Source organism: Heteronotia binoei, chromosome 5, assembly GCF_032191835.1.
Source record: "Heteronotia binoei isolate CCM8104 ecotype False Entrance Well chromosome 5, APGP_CSIRO_Hbin_v1, whole genome shotgun sequence".
Taxonomy (NCBI): Eukaryota; Metazoa; Chordata; class Lepidosauria; order Squamata; family Gekkonidae; genus Heteronotia; species Heteronotia binoei.
The window spans coordinates 18,601,293-18,624,587 of NC_083227.1; the positions used below are offsets into that span (position 1 = coordinate 18,601,293).

Consider the following 23,295-nt stretch of genomic DNA (forward strand, 5'->3'; position numbering starts at 1 on the left):
AGTTTTTACTGGGGTGGGGCTGCATTTATTCATCCCACACAGGCCTTAGGTTAAGAAGGGGAGGGGGAATAGGAGAAAGGAGGGTTATTTTTCAACACTGAGAAAGGGATGGGAGGCGCAGGTATCATATTCTGCCTCCCCGTCTCCCCTGCTGTGGCAGGATCTCCAGGCCCCGAGACTTACCTCTCAAACCAAATGCCAAGGGAGCAAGCCGCTTGATCTCAGCCCCCTCCCCAAACACACAAACGCACCCACACGCAAAAAAATTCCTTCTTGCTCCCCTTCGCCCATCTGGGTGAAAGCATAGAGCCAAGTGCATATCCCCACCCACTCCCACCCCTTATCCCACCCCCTGTTCTCCTCCAGCGAGGGACGCAGTCCTGTCCATGATTTTCTCTTTTTATTAGAGCCTCTGTTCGGTCCTAGGAGGTCCACTTCAGGCAAAAAAGCCCCTCCGACCTGCCCTTGCTGGAGACGAGGGCAGTTCAAGTCCGGGGCTTGCTTCCTTCCTTCCTTCTCGTGCGGAGTCAGGGACGGGTCCCTCGGGGAGGGGGTGGAGTGGACTGAGGTCGGTGAGGCTACTTCCTCAAACGCCCTTCACGAAAAAAGCTGGGATGGATGAGTCCTGGGTCATCAATCCGTTGTACGTCCAGAGCAGCACTCTTCCTCTTCCAGACCCCACGCTCCTCGGATCCATCTCCCCCTCTGCTTCTCCCCATTTGAATTTGGAGGGGGGGTCAGTTTGTATAGCGTCTCTGATCCAGGACATGGAAGAGTCCCCCCCCCCAACATGGGGATTGGAGTGGTTGAGCCCAAGAAGTTCAAGTGGAACGGTTCACAGCAACAAAACAAGGAGTGGAGGGAGGGACTGTGCCACGTACCCCTGGGGTGCAGGAGGGGCAAAGGGATGGGGGAGAAGAATGGGCTAGGATTTCGATTCAGAACTGAAGGTGGAAACAGGCATGGCTGGGATCAACTCTCCCTAGGCAGCTCCTTGTGGGTGTGGCCAAGTTAAGCCCCACCCCTCATGCAAGACACCGCCACCAATCCATCCCCTCCACGCTTGGTGGTAGCACAGCTTTGACACTCCCGGTCCAGTTGATGGGAATAAGCTCCGCCCTCTTCTGTTCTGGCTCCGTCTCCACGGCTCTTCACAGGCATAAGCAGCTCCCAGTCCCTACCCTGGAGCTCCCAAGGGCTGGAGAGTGGGGGGGAGAAGGGGGTCACTGTGGGGCACCCAGCTCCCCTGAGAGCCCCTCAAAGGCAACAAGCATGGCTTGGCGCATGCGGTCCGTCAGGGCTGGCACATCGTCGGCATTCAGCCCCCGCGTGGCCATGGGAGGCAAGACCTGGACTGTGCAGCGCCCTGTAACAGAGAAGATAGGCAGGGAGGTGGCGGCAGAGAGATGACAGGAATTCAAGGGGAAACAACAAGGGTGGGGGAGAGAGAAAAAAACCAGAAATGGCATTAGAACAGAGATGTCAAGAGGTACAGCAGAAGGAATACCCAATGATTCCCTCCACTCTGGTAGAACTACGGTAAATAGTCTTTCACAGGGGTGGAATTCTAGCAGGAGCTCCTTTGCATATTAGGCCAAACACCCCTGATGTAGCCAATCCTCCAAGACCTTACAAGGCTCATTTTGGTAAGCTTTTCCTATAGAAGCACTAACTAGGTCTTACTCATGTCTCCCAAAACAGTTCTCACAATTACTGCTCAAGCGAGTTTCAGAGGTTAGCCATGTTCGGCCACAGTAGCACCTCAGAGACCAACAAGATTTTCAAGGGAAGAGAACCTAAGAGAAGCCATGTTGGGTCAGGCCAATGGCCCATCCCATCCGTTTCACAGTGGCCAAAAAAACAGGTGCCATCAGGGGGTCCATCAGTGGGGCCAGAACACTAGAAGCCCTCCCACTTGGTGTCCCACAGTGGCCAAAACCCAGGTGCCATCAGGAGGTCCACCAGCAGAGGGCCTCCCACTGTTGCTCCCCAGGCCCCAAGAAGCCAGAGCATCCTTTGCCCCAGACAGAGTGTTCCATCTTTGGCTCTTGTCTATATAGTCAAAGTCTAAGCATGTAAGAACTCCTTCATTCTCCTTAACATTACTGGGAGGGGGGGGGGAATCTACTGCAGCTGATATAAGTTTAATTCTATCTCGGTAATTATTTTTCCTGGGGGTGGTGGGGGGTGGGCTCCCTCTGGGAATCCTACCCCCCCAGGGAAAGTGCATGCGCAATACATAGCCTCTCCTCTCCCGGTGTAGTGAACGCCGCGTGGTCACTGTCTGGCTATGCCTGGCAGATGGTCACTGCAATGGCCTCTCCTGCATTACTGCATCCGTAGCAACACCTTCTCGCTGGTCCCCCCCGTTTTCACAGAGTTTGCTACGTCATGGTGCGACCGAATTGTCCGGCGGTATAACCGGATGGGCAGGCTGGGCCCACCAACTTCGTCAGCCTAAGAGAAGGAAAACTCTAACATCAAACCCGGGCAGATAGAGCTCGTTAATGTAACACCTACCACCTGGAGGACTCACTGCCGGCGTCCCGGCTTACTGGGCCATGGCAGATGACCCCCAGGTGAAAGGGTGGAGCCAGTACCGCGCACACTGCGCTTCACCTAAAAAATTCCTCTGCGCAGGCCTGAAGGGCATATCCACACCAACCCTAAATCAGACTTTTCCCTGCAGCCGCTGTGGCCGGACCTGCCTGTCCCACATTGGTCTTGTCAGCCACCAGCGAGCCTGCAGCAAACGTGGACTATTGCACCCTTCTTAAATCTTCGTTCGCGAAGCCAAGCCGAGAGAGAGAGAGAGAGAAATTATTTTTCCTATTTTGCGATAGCATCGTAAAGTATTTATTTTGGCTGACATGAGAGGGATCAAAATATAGAATTCCCTGCTAGAGGATGTCGTGATGGCCACAGGAATATACAGCTTGAAAAGGGGATTACACAGATTCATGGAGGAGAAGTCCATTAATGGCCACTAGCCCTGGTGTTAGAGGGGAACCTCCAGGTTCGTATTTCACCTTTTCATTCAAAGCCAAGGTGTGTTCAGCAGCTGCCCCGGATTTTGCCGGCCCATTTGATTTAATTTGAATTTTTGCGCCTTGTAGCAGGTCAGTGAGCTGCCCAGAGATGTTGGTCAAAGGAAGAGGCCACAGTGATTCATAGCCTGAGATATGGGGATGTTGAGTAAAGCAGGGGTGTCAAACTCATTCGTTTTGAGGGCCAGATCTGACATAAATAAGACTTTGTCGGGCCGGGCCATGAGTGTCAAAAAATGTAATGCCAAGTAGCGGAGATATTAACTTTATGAAGGACACAAACAAACACAATTAAGGATTTTTTAAAAAAACTTAAAACATGCTTAAAACATTAGCACTTGTTGGTCTTAAAGGTGCTTTCTTTGTATCTCCCCCATGAAATCCAGGGAACTGGGCAAAGGAAGCTCTAGCTCTTTCCTTCCTTCCCCAGGGGATCAGGAGGGGAAGAAGAAGAAGAAGAAGATATTGGATTTATATCCCGCCCTCCACTCCGAAGAGTCTCAGAGCGGCTCACAATCTCCTTTACCTTCTTCCCCCACAACAGACACCCTGTGAGGTGGGTGGGGCTGGTGTGGAAATGGACTACCTGAAAACTCAGTTGATTATCTTCTGCTCTGCATACTTCCGATGATGATACTGAGGGCTTTTTTTGTATCAGGAACTCCTTTGCATATTAGACCCCTGATGTGGCCAAGAGCTTACAAGGCTCTTCTGACAGGGCCTACTGTAAGCTTCAGGAGGATTGGCTTCCTCAGGGGGTGTGGCCTAATATACAAAGGAGTTCTTGCTACAAAAAAAACCTTGACTGGTACTTATTGAAACAGGGAAATACACTGGATGCCTATCTTTTGCCATCCCATCACTAATTGATAAAAATGTTTGAAGTCTATGAAATATTTTAATTTACTTGGTTTTATCATTAGAAATGGAAATTGAAATCTATAATATTTTATACTGTGCCCAAGCTGTATATCTTGGGGGATTTTTTAATGCCACTTGTTACTTATTTTTCTTTCTTTTTTTGGACGGGTCTCTGACTGTATTAAACTTGACTTTGACTATCTTTTGCCAGTCCTTTCAATGAACTTATGATGGATTTTCAGTGGAGGTGCACTTGACACATGTGAATTATGACTTGGGTGTGCTTCTCAAGGGACTCCTTTTGAACATGTTTTTAGTACAGGCAAGTTTGTTTCTGTCTCAATAGTCTTTTTTTTTCTATTTCAAAATACCGTCTTAAGGATCTTCTTCATTGGTGGACACGTCCTGCCCATTGCAGCTACACGGTGCGGTGCTTTTTAGTATTTTATTTCTTTCTAACTTTGCCTCCTTGCCAGGTAAGGTTCCCTTCAGATTCAGCAGGTCAGGATTTTAAAACCAGGCCAGAAAGTTCAACTCACCTGTAGCGAAGCGCCTTTCCTTCTTGCTGTAGAAATCCCGGTAGGATGACATCACAATTGGGATGACAGGGACCTGGGGTGGAGGGCAAGAGGAGGAACAAGTCAAAAAAAGGAAGAAGAGAATGGTTAAAAACCAACCAATCGCCCACCCAAATTCAAAGTAGTTCAGGGAGCATATGAGTGGCCCAAAGCAAAGTTTCTCGGCAGAGCAGAGAAACAAATTCAGACTTCTCAATCCTTGCTGAGCACTCTAGCCCAGGAATCCCCAGTCTTTTTGAGCTTGTGGCTGCCTTTGGAATTCTGACACAAAATGGCTGCTGTAGGAGGCAGAGCTAGTCACGGAATGGCTGCCACACCTTACCTTCAGTCGCACAGGGAAGAAGACCCTTGTGTTGTGGTGGCAGCTACTGCCCAAGCAACATTTTTTTTAAAAAATCAGCACAGCCAATCAAAACTCCACTAGTTAGTGATAAACCTTGCTGGGTTGTTCCCGACCACTTTCTGAAAACACTTGGTAGGCGCCAAGAAAGGTGCTGGTGGGACTCGTGACCACCACATTGAAGACTGCTGCTCTAACCACTGTACCAAGCAGGGCTTTTTTTTTTTTAGCAGGAGCTTACAGGGCTGTTCTTTCAAGGCCTACTGTAAGCTCCAGGAGGATTGGCTGCATCAAGGGTGTGTGGCCTAATATGCAAAGGAGTTCCTGCTACAAAAAAAGCCCTGTGTACAACACTCTTTCTGGGAGCAAAATGACCTAGAGATAAGTAACTTCCTGCTGAGGTTTGGCCCTGGTACAACCTTTGTGTTTCCTTCAAAGAGCCCAGAGGAGCATTTCAGATTCTCAACAGGTTAGGGCAGCCAGGTCTGTGACATGAGTCAGTGACACAGTCCCTATTGTGCATTTATTTATTTAGTAGGCTTATTTTCCGCATTTTCCCATAACAGGCTCAGGGTGGATCACAACATAAATGTGTCAATAAAAACCTACAAATCAAATTTAAAACTATACAACAAAACCAAGGGAGTAGAACAATAAAATGAATTAAGATGCATCACCGGCGGAAACGGCACATTTCACAAAATACAACTGTTTTTAGCCCAAGAAGAAGTGACAGTGTTAATAATCAGATTCAGCATCACAACAAGGCTGTAAAGCATGATGTTACAATATGAGAGCCAGTTTGGTGTAGTGGTTAAGTGCGCAGACTCTTAACTGGGAGAACCGGGTTTTTCCCCACTCCTCCACCTGCAGCTGCTGGAATGGCCTCGGGTCAGCCATAGCTCTCGTAGGAGTTGTCCATGAAAGGGCAGCTTCTGTGAGTTCTCTCAGCCCCACCCACTTCACAGGGTGTCTGTTGTGCGGGAGGAAGGGAAAGGAGATTGTAGGCCGGTTTGAGCCTCTGTCCTTGAAAGGGCAGCTTCTGTGAGAGCCCTCTCAGCCCCACCCACCTCACAGGGTGTCTGTTGTGGGGGAAGGAGATAAAGGAGACTGTGAGCCGCTCTGAGACTCTGAGATGCGGAGTGAAAGGCACGATATAAATCCAATATCATCATCATGAAAAGGAAGCTGACAAAAAGGCCATTGGCTGCTGGGCAGATTGTGCCTGAGGAGCAACCTGGTCTGTGGACCTTCTGACTCTCAGCCCACCCTTTCGGTCCTGAGGCTACAATGCCAAGGCAGCCTGCCAAAGGGGACTGCCAACCCGGCAAAAAGCCTAAACTGATGAGCCGGACTGAACAGCACGGCAGAGAAAGGGATACGCGCACTGCACAGGTCTGAAAAGGTAGAGCACGTTCTGAAGTCTGAGCACAGACCCAGAGGTCGAAGTGGAGCAAAGGGAATTGCAGGGAAGCGGAAGGAGCCGCGTCTCTTACCTGGGCTTGCACAGCCAAGTGGAAGGCACCCCGCTTGAAGGGCAGCATGGAGCCGTTGTGGTTCCTGGTGCCTTCCGGGAAGACCCAGACCCGAACCTGTGGGGAGGGAGCCAAAGGAGGAGCCATCAAGGTCACAGTCAACGTTCCGGAGTCCCTCCAGAGGTTAGCTTTTCAAGGACGGGGCGCTGCAGTGTCCCTTTGAATCAGAAACCCTTTGATCGCCTGCTCCAGATTCTCCTGGCTATGGCGCTACGGTGGTATGCTGGAGGTTGTTCGGGGGGGGGAGGGGGAGCTGGAAGAGCAACTTAACTCTGCATGTGCTCAGAGGCACTTAGCTCAAAAGCAAGCAGAAATCTCCCTCCTCCCCCACCCACCCCTCCTTTTCGATCCTTGGAATATGACTGGGTATCTACCAAGGGCCACACCCTTGTCTTGCCATGGCCGTCTCCTCTATTCACCCCTAGTGTCAAGTACCACACAATCTTCATCAATGACGACCTCCACATTTACTGAATCATAGGTAGCTTTTTTCACTTAATGAAAATGTAACAGGTAAGACTACGTCTTGGAAGAACTAGAGATACCGATACAGACAGGGTTTTTATTGAGCAGGAATGCACAGGAACGCAGTTCTGGCTGGCTTGGTGTCAGGCGGTGTGGCCTAATATGCAAATGAGTTCCCGCTGGGATTTTTCTGCAAAATGCCCTGTGTGAAACAATGGTGACATCAGGGGGTGTGGCCCAATATGCAAATGAGTTCCCACTGGGATTTTTTTCCTACAAAATGCCCTGTGTGAAACAATGGTGACATCAGGGGGTGTGGCCCAATATGCAAATGAGTTCCCGCTGGGATTTTTCTACAAAATGCCCTGTGTGAAACAATGGTGACATCAGGGGGTGTGGCCCAATATGCAAATGAGTTCCTGCTGGGATTCAGACCATTATTCATTTGAAGAAAAAGCACCTTTTTTTCCTACCAATGAAACAATTCCTCTTCCCCCCCACCTCATCTCAAGTTCCAGTTCAAGCCAGCTGCAACCAAAAGCGATAGTCTCTGAGAGTAGTCGACCTTGATACCAATGCGTGCCACGTACCTCAGGGTGAGAAAAGGATACTTGCAAATTTCACAGACATAGTATACGTGATAGCTAGCAGAGCTATTCTAGCAGCCAAAGCACATTGTTACAAGGCTCTGGATTCAACATGGAAGTACTCATGGCAAGGTGACTGACACCGAGTTTTGATACTGCTTTGGCAAAGCCACAGTTAAGCTTCCTTAAAGATTTAGCAGAAGAGCCTGTTCTAGCATACCTTTACCACCTTGGAATATATGCGATGGTCCCATGGATGCTTTGAGGGCACCCCCCGGCCCCGCCATGGCAGTATCTTCCTTCATTCATAAAGTTAAAACTCTCGGAAAGATGGCAAAGTCATTCTCCTTTTGCAAAGAGTTCTAGAGATGAGGCATCGTCTCCTAAAAGTGTTTCCTCTGGCCCATTGATATAGTGGGAGGTGGCCTACAAACACGGCTTTTTAAAAAGCAGGAACAGAGTTCCAGCTGGCCAGGCACCAGGGGATGTGGCTTAATATGCAAAATGAGCTCCTGCTGGGCCTTTTCTGCTAAAGCCGTGTGAAACAAGGATGACATCAGGGCGTGTGGCTAATAAGCAAATGAGCTCCTGCTGGGCTCTTTCTACCAAAAAAGCCCTGTGTGAAACAATGGTGGCATCAGGGGGTGTGGCCTAATATGCAAATACACTCCTGCTGGGCTTTTTCTAAAAAAAAAAAAAAAAAACCTCTCCCCACAACAAGGGCTGCACCATAAATTTAGCACAGTCATCCCATTCAGAGGCAGTGAACCTCTGAATCCCAGAGCCAGGAGGCAGCATCAGGGGAAGGCCTCGGCCTCTGTGCCCTGTTGTTGGCCTTCCAGAGGAACTGCCTGAGACAGGATGGTGGACTAGATGGACCACTGGTCTGATCTAGCGGGGCTCTTCTTATGTTCTTAAAGAGACATTTTAAACAGAGCAACATTCCGCTGGCTCTTCTCTCTCTTCCTCTTTGGCATTCCAACCAGGCTTGCTTTCTCCACCCATTTGGAAGAAACACCACTGCCCCACCACCACTTCCTCTCCCTCCACCCGCCTTCCTTCTAGATCTCCCAGGACTCTTTGCTCCCCCCGTCCCACGGAACTCACATCCTCGCGCAGCATCGTGTGAGCAGCCTCAGACATGACACTGATGGCGTCGTCCGTCTTCTTGCGGTTGATGAAGATGATGCCGCCCAGCCAGCACGCCAAGCCCACCGTGCCCATGTACATCAGCTCCTTCTTGGCAATTGGCACGCACCGGTCCGGAAGCACTTCCATCATCCCTGGGAAGGAAGAAGCAAAGGTTGGCCGGGGCCATGGATGAGACAGCCCTGCCTGCTTCAGAAGACAACCTTCCCTGGATGGCTCAACGCAAGCTCTTCTCCCCACCACCCCACCTGGACAAGTACCCCATGCGGGCATCCAGGAACCCTGAACAGTCCGCGTTCTCTCACCCACCATGATTTATATATTCAACAGCTGTGCTTTCCAGTTAACCCTGTTCCTCCACCCTTATCACCTGGGGTAACTAAAAAAACCACTTCCATGTGACAGAAGAAGAAGAAGAAGAAGGCTGCAGATTTATACCCCACCCTTCTCCCTGAATCAGAGACTCAGAGTGACTTACAATCTCCTATATCTTCTCCCCCCACAACAGATACCCTGTGAGGTGGGTGGGGCTGAGAGGGCTCTCACAGCAGCTGGCCTTTCAAGGACAACCTCTGCCAGAGCTATGGCTGACCCAAGGCCATTCCAGCAGCTATAAGTGGAGGAGTGGGGAATCAAACCCGGCTCTCCCAGATAAGAGTCCATGCACTTAACTACTACACCAAACTGGTCTTCCTGATGTTCCAACTGACTACCAACATGGTATTTGTGAGCAGGCAGGCTAGTAAGGCTTCAAAGAGGTGGGGAAGTTTTGATTTGGGTGCAGAGAAGTGGTAAGATTTTTCTTCCCCCCTACCAAATAGGGTCCCGTGTGATCTATGATGAGTGACCGTTTGGCTGGTGAGCAAACAGAAAGAGAAAAATGCAAGGAAATAGTAACATAAGAACATCAGAATAACCCTGTTGGATCTAGTCCAGCATCCTGTCTTACACAGTGGCCAGCCAGTTCCTCTGGAAGGCCAACAGCAGGATACAGGGCTAGATGGACCCCTGATCAGATCCAGCAGGGACCTTCTGATGTGCTTATGAACCAGCCAATCCATCCAAAAACCATACAATTGACAGACAGCCTTTGACATCATAATGGGACAACAACGTTTAGTCAACAACGGACAACTGAGAGACAGCAAGAGTCCAGTAGCACAAGATTTGTAGCAGCTTTTGTGAACCACTGCCCACTTCTTCAGATACATGAGCAGTGACTCACGAAAGCTCCTCCCTGGCCACAAATCTCGTTAGTCTTCAAGGTGCCACTGGACTCTTGTTCTTTTCTGCAGCTACAGACAGACGTGACCCGTTGCTGACAGATGGAAAATGGCAGCGGAGTTCTGAATAGGAAAATTAATGAAAGCCTGGGAAAACAGTGAATTGTAATGAATTAAGGCACCACCAAACTACTGCACCTAAAAATAAAAAAAGACGGTCCCAGAAGAAGGATCATTCAGATCCGAAACGAGAACGGACCAGTTTTGGTATCGTGGTTGGACTGTATCAAGTGAATGTAGTATCATCTTACGGACAGTAGCAAAATTGTGTGCTTAGGATGGTATTTTTGTCACTGGAAATTTATATTGCTGTCACTGTAATGTAATATTGTGTAGAAATCACTATAATTATATTTGGATATTGTTTTATACACAGAGAGTACTTTTCTTATTATTTCCTAGTTGTAAAACCTCCGTGGTCCTGGCCTTTGTTGGCTACAGACAGACAAGCAAGGCTACCCTTCCAAATGAGAGAGACACACACAAACGTGGGAAATTTTCTGGCCCTCTGGCGAGTTCCTCCCCCAGCCGAGACATACCTAGCAAATCCAGCGAGCTCTGGTGGTTGGAGACCACCACGTAAGGCTCCTTGATATTGAAGTTCTCTGTCCCCCGCACCTCAATCTTGATCCCGTACAGGTATTTCACATGCAGCAGCATGGATCGGATTATCCTGGAAATGGGGAGGAGGAAAAAGAAACCGGGTGACCCTCGGGATATGGAAGAGACACCACACATTTCTGCAGGCCCCACCACTGAGGCCTAACAAGTGCTATCCGTATTCCCTTAAGGCCATGGATGCGTTCCCCGCCCCAACCCATGACCCTAGAAGAAACTACATTATCCCTAAAAGGGGCTCCCCCTACAGGTCACCACTGTTGGTACACTGTCCGCCCCTATCTCCCATGATAGATTTCACATATACGACATGTTCTTGAAACCACCACCACTTTAGGCAGGCCTGTACGTTGAGAAGAGGAGGGAAGAAAGAAGCTAAGCAAGGTGGAAGCAGAGCTGTCTTACGAACATAAGAACATAAGAGAAGCCATGTTAGATCAGGCCAATGGCCCATCCAGTCCAACACTCTGTGTCACATAAGAACATAAGAGAAGCCATGTTAGATCAGGCCAACGGCCCATCCAGTCCAACACTCTGTCACACAGTGGCAAAAAAAAAAAATTATTATATATATATATACACACACACACACATACACACTGTGGCTAATAGCCACTGATGGACCTCTGCTCCATATTTTTATCTAAACCCCTCTTGAAGGTGGCTATGTTTGTGGCCGCCACCACCTCCTGTGGCAGTGAATTCCACATGTTAATCACCCTTTGGGTGAAGAAGTACTTCCTTTTATCCGTTTTAACCTGTCTGCTCAGCAATTTCATCGAATGCCCACGAGTTCTTGTATTGTGAGAAAGGAAGAAAAGTACTTCTTTCTCTACTTTCTCCATCCCATGCATTATCTTGTAAACCTCTATCATGTCACCCCGCAGTCGACGTTTCTCCAAGCTAAAGAGCCCCGAGCGTTTCAACCTTTCTTCATAGGGAAAGTGTTCCAACCCTTTAATCATTCTAGTTGCCCTTTTCTGGACTTTCACCAATGCTATAATATCCTTTTTGAGGTGCAGTGACCAGAACTGCACACAGTACTCCAAATGAGACCGCACCATCAATTTATACAGGGGCATTATGATACTGGCTGATTTGTTTTCAATTCCCTTCCTAATAATTCCCAGCATGGTGTTGGCTTTTTTTATTGCAAACGCACACTGTCTTGACATTTTCAGTGAGTTCACGACCCCAAGATCTCTCTCTTGGTCAGTCTCTGCCAGTTCATACCCCATCAACTTGTATTTGCAACTGGGATTCTTCGCCCCAATGTGCATTACTTTGCACTTGGCCACATTGAACCGCATCTGCCACGTTGACGCCCACTCATCCAGCCTCAACAGATCCCTTTGGAGTGCCTCACAATCCTCTCTGGTTCTCACCACCCTGAACAATTTAGTGTCATCCGCAAACTTGGCCACTTCACTGCTCACTCCCAACTCTAAATCATTTATGAACAAGTTAAAGAGCATGGGACCCTGCGGCACCCCACTGCTTCTGCTTGCTATCATTCGTAAACTGGGGTCCCAGCCTTTCCCCTTCCTACTTTAGTTCATGCACAGCCCCCCTCTCCCTGCCTTTAAGAAGAAGAAGAAAAAGAGCACTGCAGATTTATACCCTGCCCTTCTCTCTGAATCAGAGAGCGGCTTACAATCTCCTATATTTTCTCCCCCCACAACAGACACCCTGTGAGGTGAGTGGGGCTGAGAGAGCTCTCCCTGAAGCTGCCCTTTCAAGAACAATTCCAGCGAGAGCTATGGCTAATCCAAGGCCATTCCAGCAGCTGTAAGTGGAGGAGTGGGGGATCAAACCTGGTTCTCCCAGATAACAGTCCGCACACTTAACCACTACATCATGTACAGTTCACACAGAATTATTTCTCCCCCACCAGGAACATCTGTTCAGAGGCAAAGTACATGGGCATTTTCCACATTCTCATTTCCCTTGCTTGTAAGTTTCCGTGTCTTCATTTTGCTCCCTGTACTGGTGGATTTGATATTACATCAGTTTATGTCTGTCGTATCTCCCTGGAGGCTGCTATACTTTCTTTCTACCCTTAGAAGCTCTTGATTCACAAATCCTGAGCAGCTGAAGACATTTATTTAATATTTTTTTAAAATGCAAGGAGTTTTTATCCTGTTTAGTTTAGTCTGCAGGGAGATGTGCTGGACATAAACCAGTGCAATATTGAACTGACCAGTAGAGGAAGCAAACCGCAAGCAGAACAGAACCACCCTCGAAGAAACGGGAACTCAGAAGTGCGGAAAATGAGAATGCAGAAAAGCCCAAAGGCAGACTGATCCAGGAGAAACAGGAAACTTGATTAGTTTACCCCCGATGAAAAATATTTCCCATTTTCTACAGAAGAAAAATTAGCAATCTTTAGGGGCTACTGGAAAACTCCTTATGAAATGCATTGGCTTGGATCTAGTAGTAAATCTCCACTGACAGAAGGCATTTCCACCAGGAGAATGAGGATCTCCTTGCCTGCCCCCACCCCCCGCCATTAAAAATGAACTCCCAGCAACAGCACGTGGAGAAGGGAAGGTCTGCAGCAAGAGAGAGGAATCAACACACATACACTAGGGGGAAAAGCCATCACTATTACCATGAGACCTAACCAGGCCCGTAGATCACCACCCAGATATCTCGATGCTAAAATCCAAGAGAGATTTTATTTCCCAGCTACAAGCAGCTGCCTGGCATACCATTTCCTCCTGCTAGAAAGATTCAGCTAAACTTACACTCAAAACATGGTACGGTAGAATTTGGGAATCTTTCATTATGTCTCAAATTACTCAAAATGTATTCTTCTTAGGAGACTCTTTATTATCGACAGGCAACTATATGCAATACTATTGGGATCCAGTTACTGTTTACCTTAAATCCAACAATGTCCTACCAAATCGATCGCATTATAATATATGGTTGTTTACATAAATGTGTTTCTTCTATTATCAGCATTACATAAATGTGTTTCTATTCTATCCCTTATCAGTATTTTAAATACTGATATTAGATTACATATAATGAGGAACAAGATGATATTTATACCTTGCCCTACACTCCAAATCTCAGAGTCTCAGAGCAGCTCACAATCTCCTTTATCTTCCTCCCCCACAACAAACACCCTGTGAGGTAGGCGGGGCTGAGAGGGTTCTCACAGAAGCTGCCCTACACCAAACTGGCTCTCTGAGGAACACTATGTATGAATTTTCCTGATTTTGGTTACCAGTGACACATCCTTACACTTAAGGATCTTTTCTGGCTCCTTCATGGCTGCCTTCTCTGTCTCACTCTCCTTCTGGTTTTTTGGCTGCAGCCTCCCTTTGGTTGATGATGAAACCATAGAACAGAAATTCTTCCACGATTTTTTTTCCATTGCTGGCCTTTGAAAGTTGCATAACTTCTCAGCAGTCATTCCTTTTGTCTTCTTGATGTTCAGTTATAATCCCGCTTGGACATTTTCTTCTTTAACCTTCAACAGTCGTTGTTTCGAGTCTTCGTTGTTCTTGGCTGGCGATGTGGTGTTATCTGCAGATCTCAAATTGTTCATGTTCCTTCCACCAAGTTTCACTCCATCTTCACATAAATCTAATCCAGTTTGCCTTATGATATGTTCTTCATAAAGCTTGAAGAGATAGGGAGACAAATTTCATCCTTGTCTGACACCTTTGCCAACTGGAAATGGTTCTGTTCCTCCATATTCTCTCCTAACAGTAGCCTTGTGTCCAGAGCACAGGTTGCGCATCAAAACCATCAGATGTTGCGGCACACCCACTTCTTTTAAAACGAGCCATAACTTGTCCTGAGCCACACAATCAAAAGCTTTGCTGTCATCTATGAAACACAAGCTAATTTTCTTCTGAAATTCTTTTGTATGCTCCAGTAACCAACATATATTTGCACTATGATCTCCAGTGTCTCTTCCTTTTCTAAATCCAGCTTGAACATCTGGCATTTCTCATTCCATGTACGATAACAGTCTTTCTTGTAAGATTTTGAGCATCGCTTTACTTACATGAGAAATTAACATGGTGGTCCAATAGTTGCAGCAGTCTTTGACATCTCCTTTTTTCAGAACTGGAAAACACAGCATTTCCCATCTGTGGGCCGCTGCTTGTTTCCCATAATTGTTGGTGTATTCTTGTTAAGATTTTGATAGACTCCATTTCTCTGTCTTGGAATAGTTCTACTGATATCCCATCTACTCTTGGAGATTTGTTTCTCCCAATAAGAAAATAAGTATTGAACACATTTCAATTTCCCCCAAAATTTCTGTTTTTCCCTCTGGAATGTCAAACTTTCCAGAACAGCTAGATTCAAGCCCAGCAGAGATGCTCTGCATGTGTAAAAGTCTGGCCTCCCTTGTCGCAGTGTTCCATCTTCTATCGGGTCTACTGATGTACTAATGTATCATCGGTTTCAGCTCTGTCTGTATTATGGCATGGTTAGTCTGTCTTCCATCTGAACTGGAATAATTTTAATTGTTTTATTAACAAGAGCTAGTTTATTAACAAGAGCCACTTTGGTGTAATGGTTAAGTGCGAGGACTCTTATCTGGGAGAACTGGGTTTGATTCCCCACTCCTCCACTTGCAGCGGCTGGAATGGCCTTGGGTCAGCCATAGCTCTCCTAGAGCGGTCCTTGGAAGGGCCACTTCTGGAAGAGCTCTCTCAGCCCCACCTACCTACAGGGTGTTTGCTGTGGGGGAGGAAGTTAAAGGAGATTGTAAGTCGCTCTGAGATTCAGAGTGGAAGGTGGGATATAAATCCAATATCATCATCATCTTCTTCTTTTATTGTTATAATTGCTAAAGGTGCTGTTAATTATCTATTGTCTATTGCTACCTGATTCAATTTGTTGTACTCTGCCCTGAGCCCGCTCGTGGGCTAGGGCAAAATAGAAATTAACAAAATAAAATTTACAAATAATAACAATCAAAATCAAATAAAGAAGATCCTCTGATGTCAAAGCATCGCGTTTAAACTGAACCAACTGAAGGAGCCTGGACTCCTGAAAACTCGTAGCCCAGGAAATCTTGCTGGACTTCTGGACTTGAACCTAGCTGTTCTCCTGCAGGCCCTTTGAAACTATCTAAACATTTCCACAAGTTTAACACTTTGACAGCTGGGTCTGGTTTACATATGATGCTGGCACACAGGGATGGAATTCTAGCAGGAACGCATTTGCATATTAGGCCACACCCCCATGATGTAGCCAATCCTCCAAGAACTTACAAAAAAGAGCCTTGTAAGCTCTCGGAGGATTGGCTACATCAGGGGTGTGTGGCCTAACATGCAAAGGAGCTCTTGCTAGAATTCCACCCCTGCTGGCACATCAGACGATCTTCTTCATTTGATTTTACACATGCGCAGCATTCTCTCCACTCAACTGGCCTTGTGTTTCCCTTCCAGGGATCTTCAGCGCCTCACAGCCCACGCGGGAGAGTCACCGATGAACTAATGGGCAGAAGTCTTGTACAAAATACAGATGCAGTCTGCACTAGGCACCGGGGCACCGTCAGTGGGCTTCCTGACCACAAAAGTTAAGTGCAGCAGCAGCAGCATTTGCTGGCAAGGACAAGGAAAGAAGGGGTAGCAGCGGAGGGGATGAGGGCCTAGGCATGCCCAATCTCATCAGATCTCAGAAGCTAAGGAGGTTGACTGTGGTAGTACTTGGATGGGAGACCTTCTTGAAACACCATCAGGAGCCACTTCTGAATATCCTCCAAGTCCCCAATAGGGGTCAGTCACCAGAGGTCACCATGACTTCCAGGTACACACACACACAAACTATAAAGATACACATTTTTTTTAGTATTTCATAAATTTACCCCACAGCATAAAGGCAAGATAATGCTTTCTCATAGTGGTTTCCAACATCAAAATGCACAAACATTAAATAAAAAGGTAAAGGTAGTCCCCTGTGCAAGCACCAGTTGTTTCTGACTCTGAGGTGACGTTGCGTTCACGTTTTATGGGGTGGTTTGCTATTGCCTTCCCCAGTCATCTACACCTTCCCCCCAGCAAGCTTGAGTACTCATTTGACCGACCTCGGAAGGATGGAAGGCTGAGTCAACCTTGAGCTGGCTACCTGAACCCAGCTTCCGCCGGGATTGAAGGTCGTGAACAGAGTTTAGGACTGCAGTACTGCAGCTTTACCACTCAAAATCAAGTTCAATACCACTGTTAATTATACTAAAAATTATAACAAAGAGACTAGTACAGGATGTTTTATTACAATTATTAGAAACAACCATAGACCAGGATGAAAAAGCAGCAGATGATACAAAGAGAACACAACAAACAAAAACAACCCAACAAGTCAACCCAGCAACTATCAGTACTACAAGTACTGAGACGAACAGAAATGATCTTGGCCTTGTGCCAAAAGGGTATCCTGGTATATCTAGATCTCCATTCTAACTTACAGGGAAGGTGTTCCATTGACAGGGTGTCAAACCAAAGAAGGCCCTGTTGCTAGCAGTCACACACTCCACTTTTGAGGGTGGGGATACACCCAAACTGGACCCTACAGCAGACTGTAACTCTGAGACAGTGGTCCTCCAAATACCCCGTTTACAATTTTACAGCATCACTTTGAATGAATTGAACTCTTCTCTTTGAAGAAAGGCAAAAGGGTTTGGGAATTTGTTGTTTGCAGAGAAGACAACTGTGGGGAAGAAACATCAAAAAAGTTTACAAAAATTCACAAGTGACGTAAAGAACAAGAACTCCCTCCCCCCTGAAAATACTTAGGGTCACTCAATGCAGTTGGCAGACAGTAGACTCAAGATGGACAGAAGGAAATATTTCTTCACACAACAAACAGAATTCATTTGCAGAATTCACTGCTGCTGGGTAAAGAAAAGGGTGCTAGCTAAGCTTAGATGGCATTGAAAGGGGGTTAAACAAATTTGCAGAGAAGCAGCCCCTCAGTGGCTATGAGCCATGATGAAGCATCCACATTCAGAAGAAGTGAATCCCTGAATACCAGTTGCTGGAGGTATGGCAAAAATAGGGTGAGACCTTGGCCTCTAGATGAGGGGTGTCAAACTCATTTGTTATGAGGGCCGGATCTGACATAAATGAAACCTTGTTGGGCCGGGCCATGTGTGTTCCTATTTAAAATTAGGTAGCAGAGACAGAAACTTTATAAAGGACACAGACAAACGCAATTAAAGATTTTTTAAAAACTTAAAACATGCTTAAAACATTAGGTGCTTTCTTTGTATTTCTCCCATGGAATCCAGAGAATTGGGCAAAGGAAGCTCTGGCTCTTTCCTTCCATCCCCAGGGGACCAGGAGGGGGAGGAGCCTCAGCCAATAGAAGGAAGAGAGGCTTGGCTCAGTAGCTCTGCTGTGCAATTGAGGGAGCCTGGCAAAGCAAGCTCTCCCTCCTCCCTAAAGGAGGAGCCTCAGCCAATAGAGAAAACAGAGGCTTTGCTCTGTAGCTCCTGTGTGACTGAGTAAGCCTTACAAAGCCAGCTGTGATGCAGAAGGAAGCAAGAGAGGGGGAGAAGGAAGCAGATGGCAGCCAGTTGCCCAGGGGCCTGATAGGAGCCCTCCTGGGGCCTAATTCAGCCCCTAGGCCGCATGTTTGACATCCCTGTTCTAGGTCCTTCTTTTTGGAGGCATCTAGTTGGCCACTGTGTGAAGCAGGATGCTACTCTTATAGGCTCCTGGTCTAATCCAACATGGATGCTCCTGAGTTCTTAGGAGAGGCAGCAAACAGAGCCATCAGGAAAGAGAAGATTGCTAGAAGGCCTGGTAAAAGAAATTAAAAACAACAACCACAACCAACAACACTATGGGTCTGGTGCCTAAAACGTATACACAATTCAACACCAGGTGAACTTCCATAAAGAGGGACTAACCCCAGATGTATTATTGCAAGGATTAGGAACAATGAAGCAGAAACAAAAGCAGCACATGATACATGTTGCAGGTAACAGTCTAGGCACCACTACCAAGAACATATAGCTGCCAGCCTACCTTTGCCTTGCCAGGTGTCACATGCAGTAGACCAAAGAGGGCCTCTATAGGCTGCCACCACTCTGATATGGATGGGTCTGTCTGGGGGCCCAGAGCACCCACCTGACCCCTGTGTCTCAGCAAGTACCTTTTATCCATGACCAAAGAGACATGAGGACCCAGGCAGTATAACAACAATATTGTTGTTATTGTAAGCGCTCAAGAATAAACGTGTGATGTAAAAATTTTAGTGCAATATTGAGCAAGGAAGAAAACAGAAAAGGTGGTACAAAGAAAAATAAACCCTTGATGGAAATAACTGTATATCTCCTCCTTCTGATTCCCCGCGAACTCACCCTTCATTGAATGGGGGAACTCTCCTAGCTGCAGCCTCTCTCCAGCTCAGTCTTTCCAGAGAGAACACTCCTCCCTCTCTAGCTAATCCTTTTATTCTTTCCTCCCGTGTCCCACCCCTCTGTTCTCCACTGGGCAAGTTTTCCCTCTGAAATTTCTGCCTACCCCAATAAAAGGGATGGAAGGGATCCTGGGAGATGTAGCAACTTTGAGGTAGGCTTCTCTAGGTCCTCTAGGCCTCATGGCCTAGGGCATGACGCCAGGTCACACCTTGGATGGAAGCCTGGTATCCTAAGGCTCCCAGGATGCTACAAGAACATTTTACACCTTGCTTTGTTATCAGCTGTTCCATCTTGGCAGGTCTGGTCCACCTCCTCTTCCCACCTGAGCAGTTCAAGCGGTTCACAGGAAGCTTCCAAGTCATTTCTGCTTTCACATATCTGAAGCATGACCCAAGCCTTTCTCCTCCCACATTCCCAGGCCAAGAACGGCCACCTGTCCACCCACTTCCAGGCCTTTGGTTTCTCCTACCACTGCTGCTAAAGCTTTTCATGGAAACCCCACCCTCTGCCAGAAGTACTGAGCCCAGCAGTCAGGCTAGCAGCATGTCATGTTGTGACTCTGTGGCCCAGCCTTGCCCATTCACGGCAGAACAAGTCCTCCATCAGCGGATTACAGACAAGAACAGGATTCTTGCTATTGCCTGGGCAAACCTAAGTCATCATACCTCTGCCTGAAGTAATCTTGCCAGAATTGAACTATAGCCAAACTCAGCGCAGCAGAAGGTTTTGCTGAATGTGTTGACAAAGTCTGAATAGCAGAATTGATAACTATTTCACATTTGTCAGAGTATAACGGCTGGCTTGCCCACTAGGCAAACTAGGCTCCAAATTGGGCTCCCCCCCCTCTCAGTACCCAAGACAACCGCCTTAATTTGCCTCTCCTCCCCCCACCTGCCGCCGCTGCCAGACCCCTCCCTTCCACTGCACTCTGCCTGCCTCCCTCCCCTCAGAGAAGCTCACTGCGACAAGGCTGGACCCTACCGGCTTCGAGGCAGCCAGCATCTGTACATTTTCTGAAGACAGCGCTGGAGGAGGCTTCATTCCCCTTTCACTTCCGGTTCCACAAAGGAGGAGGGAGAAGCCTCCTCCAGCAGTCTCTTCGAAAAATGTGCAGAAGCCAGCTGCCTTGAAGTCAGTAGGGCCCAGTCTCATCGCACTTCTCTGAAGGAGGGGGGGTGCTGAGGAGGGAGGACTGGAGGCAGCAGCGGGGGGGTGGGGGGGCAGGCAGGGAGCCTGCCTGGGGTATCATGCGCCCTAGGGCTGGCACTGCACAGTGTATGCATGCATACGCTACAACTTTATTTCATACGCCAGTGTTTCCTATTTGCAGGGTCACGACCCAGTACTGGGCCACGCAAGCCTCAATGCAGGGTCACCAGGGGCAGCCCGACTGCCCCCATCCCTCTCTATTTATCTTCAGTACCATAATGTGGCACCATGCTCCAGCCCTTGCCCCCCTCACCAGCGACGACTGTAGCACTCTCGTGAGTGTCCTCCGCCTGGAGGATGCTCAGAGAGCACTACAGAGACTGCACGCTGGCCAGAAGCCCTTGCCCGTCCCTTTCTGATGTTTAGAAACATCAGAGAGGGAGGGGAAGCTCCTGGCCAGCGCACAGTCTCTGTATCGCTCCCTGAGCATCCTCTGCCCGGAGGATGCTCAGGGATTGATACTGAGACTGCGCGCTGGCCAGAAGCCCTCCCCCATCCCTCTCTGATGTTTGGAAACATCAGAGAAGGACAGGGAAAGCTCCTAGCCAGTGGGCAGTCTCTGCATCGCTCAGGGAGCGATCCTGAGACTGCGCGCCAGCCACGCACGCTCCTCCGCCCCTCTCTGATGTTCAGACCATGGGAAAAAAACCTCCACCTGAACCACGAGGAAAAAACTGGGCCATGGGGGGGGGGGAGTTTCGGAAACCCTGTCATACGCTATTACCGAAGTTGTATGAACTTTTCCTTCCCCTCTGGCCAAAAGAATCCTTTCACATCCCTCATGGAAGCCACACTGTTTGTCAACATTCTTCACCCCCACTTTTAACATCTAATGGAGGCGACCAGTACCTCACTACCTCCCAGCACTGATACCCTATCCCAATCCAAACAGAATTGAAATGCGCTAAACAGCATCTAATAGCAGCACAGTGCAGAGTGCTAATCAAGAACTAATAACAATGCCATCTAGGGATTAAAACTGTTTTTAGGATTCTATTGTGATTTTAGTGCAATCATTTAATTTTTTTGTTATTTCAATCGTTAGCCACCCTGAGCCCGTCAGGGGAGGGCGGGATGCAAGCGTAATAAAATAAATAATAACATAATTTAAAAATAAATAAATAATAACAATAAATAAAGGTCCACCTGTAGGCTTTAGGTCAGGGGTGGCCAAACTTGCTTAACGTAAGAGCCACGTGGAATAAACATCAGATGTTTCAGAGCCACAAGACATGAATGTCAGATGTTTGAGAGCTGCAAAGAAGGCAGGCAGCAGGCACAGAGATGGGGGGGGGGAGGGAGAGGTGGAAAGAAAACAACTTTAGTTGCCTCCTCCAAGCTGCTGGCTGGCTTGGTTTAGAGAAGTGATTTGAAGGGACGCATGACTTCCCCAAGTGGGCGGATGGGGCGGTGTGAGGCTTTGAGAGCCACACAATATGTGTGAAAGTTCTTGAGCTGCAACTTAGCCACCCCTGCTTTAGGATGTTTGCGACATCTCAGTGACATCACAGAAGCCTAGCCAAGGAGGGTGAACTCTTAAAACAGATTAATATAAATGCCCCATACCAGCCTACACCTTGTATATTGAGGATGCAAATAACCGGGTGACTCAGTCACATGCACTGTAAAAATGTAGGCCTCATGGCTGGCACTTGCATTACCGCAGAGACTGCCTTAACCTTGACTGACAGAAAATGTTAATTCCAGTCCTAAACTCTACATTCCCCCAGCCCTCTAAGTTGCAAGTGCCTATCTTAAGATTTCAGTCCCAAGAGAAGCCCTTCATAAATGCCTACTGCATCAGGAAACAAGACACTAGGACTTGAGGTCATCCAATGAAGCCGACAGGCAGTCGATTCAGGACGGACAAAAGGAAATAACGTCCTGACACGGCGAGTGATTTCACGGAATCTGCTGCCAGAGGCTGTAGTGATGGCTAAGGGTGGGCAGGAACCACAGAAATGCCGTTTGATTCACCGGCAAACCGTGACCAAGCAATGAAGCCATTCGGCTCGCAAATGAACCAGACTGGGCTGCGGGGGCAGCCTACTCCCACGGCTCAGTTGTTTTGGGCTCTCAACCAGGCTACCCCGTGACTCAGCTTCTTCCAATCTAAACAACTAAACCACAGGAGCAGGCTCTGTCCCTGCAGCTCAGACTTTTGCAATCTTTTGGCAGTGGGTATGTTTTGGCGAACTGGTTCATGCCCATCCCTGGTGACGGCCTCAGGCACAGACAGCTTGAAAACGGGATTGGGGAGTCAAGCTCATTTGTCATGAGGGCCGGATCCGACATAAACGTGACCTTGTTGGGCCAGACTGTGAGTGTTGATGACCTCCAGGGTCATCTAGTCCAATTCCCTGCACAGTGCAGGAAATTCACAAATGCCTCCCCCATACTCAGTGACACCTGCTCCATGCCCAGAAGATGCCAAAAAACCTCCAGGATCCCTGGCCAGATCAGTCTGGAGAAAATGGCTTCCTGGCCCCCAAGTGGCAGTCAGCATTTCACCAGAACTAATCCCTGATGCAACTCTTCCTGCCCTCCCTCTCGTGCTCTGCCTAAGTTCACAGGATCAGCATTGTGGTCAGATTGACATTTAGCCTCTGTTTAAAAACCTCCAAGGAAGGAGAGCCCACCACCTCCCAAGGAGGAAGCCTGTTCCACTGAGGAAACCACTCTAACGGTCAGGAAGTTCTTCCTAATGTTTAGTTGAAAACTCTTCTGATTTAATTTCAACCCAACTGGTTCTGGTCCAACCTTCTGGGGCCACAGAAAACAACTCTTCCTCATCCTCTAAATGACAGCCTTCAAGTACTTGAAGATGGTGATCATATCACCTCTCGGTCCTCTCCTCTCCAGGCCAAACATACCCAACTCAGTAGGTGGACATACCCAACAGGTGGACTGCAATCTCTTCCTCTATATACATATCAGCCCTGAATTGGAGAGCCCAGGCTAGCCCCATATTGTCAGATCTTGGAAGCTAAACAGGATTGGCCTTGATTACTACTTGGATGGAAGACCAGCCAGGAAGTCCAGGGTTAAGAACATGAGAAGCCGTGTTAGATCAGGCCAATCCAGTCCAACACTCTGTGGCCAAAAAACCAGGTGCCATCAGGAGGTCCTCTAGTGGGACCAGGACACTAGAAGCCTTCCCACTGTGCTCCCCCCACAAGCACCAAGAATACAGAGCATCACTGCCCCAGACAGAGAGTTCCATCAATA

The 23,295-nt window shown here is 47.9% G+C and overlaps 1 protein-coding gene across 1 annotated transcript in view; it reads right to left on the reverse strand.

The window, feature by feature from the left end:
- Positions 1 to 388: 388 nt before the first annotated feature.
- Positions 389 to 23,295, reverse strand: part of AGPAT1 (1-acylglycerol-3-phosphate O-acyltransferase 1) — a 93,244-nt gene continuing 70,337 nt past the window's right edge. Inside the window, exons 3-7 of the mRNA XM_060238957.1 lie at positions 10,385 to 10,518; positions 8,521 to 8,696; positions 6,323 to 6,418; positions 4,448 to 4,520; positions 389 to 1,366 (exon numbers count right to left, since the gene is read on the reverse strand). Coding sequence (XP_060094940.1) covers positions 1,224 to 1,366; positions 4,448 to 4,520; positions 6,323 to 6,418; positions 8,521 to 8,696; positions 10,385 to 10,518 — 622 coding nt within the window. The 3' untranslated portion in view covers positions 389 to 1,223. The remainder of the gene's footprint in view (positions 1,367 to 4,447; positions 4,521 to 6,322; positions 6,419 to 8,520; positions 8,697 to 10,384; positions 10,519 to 23,295) is intronic.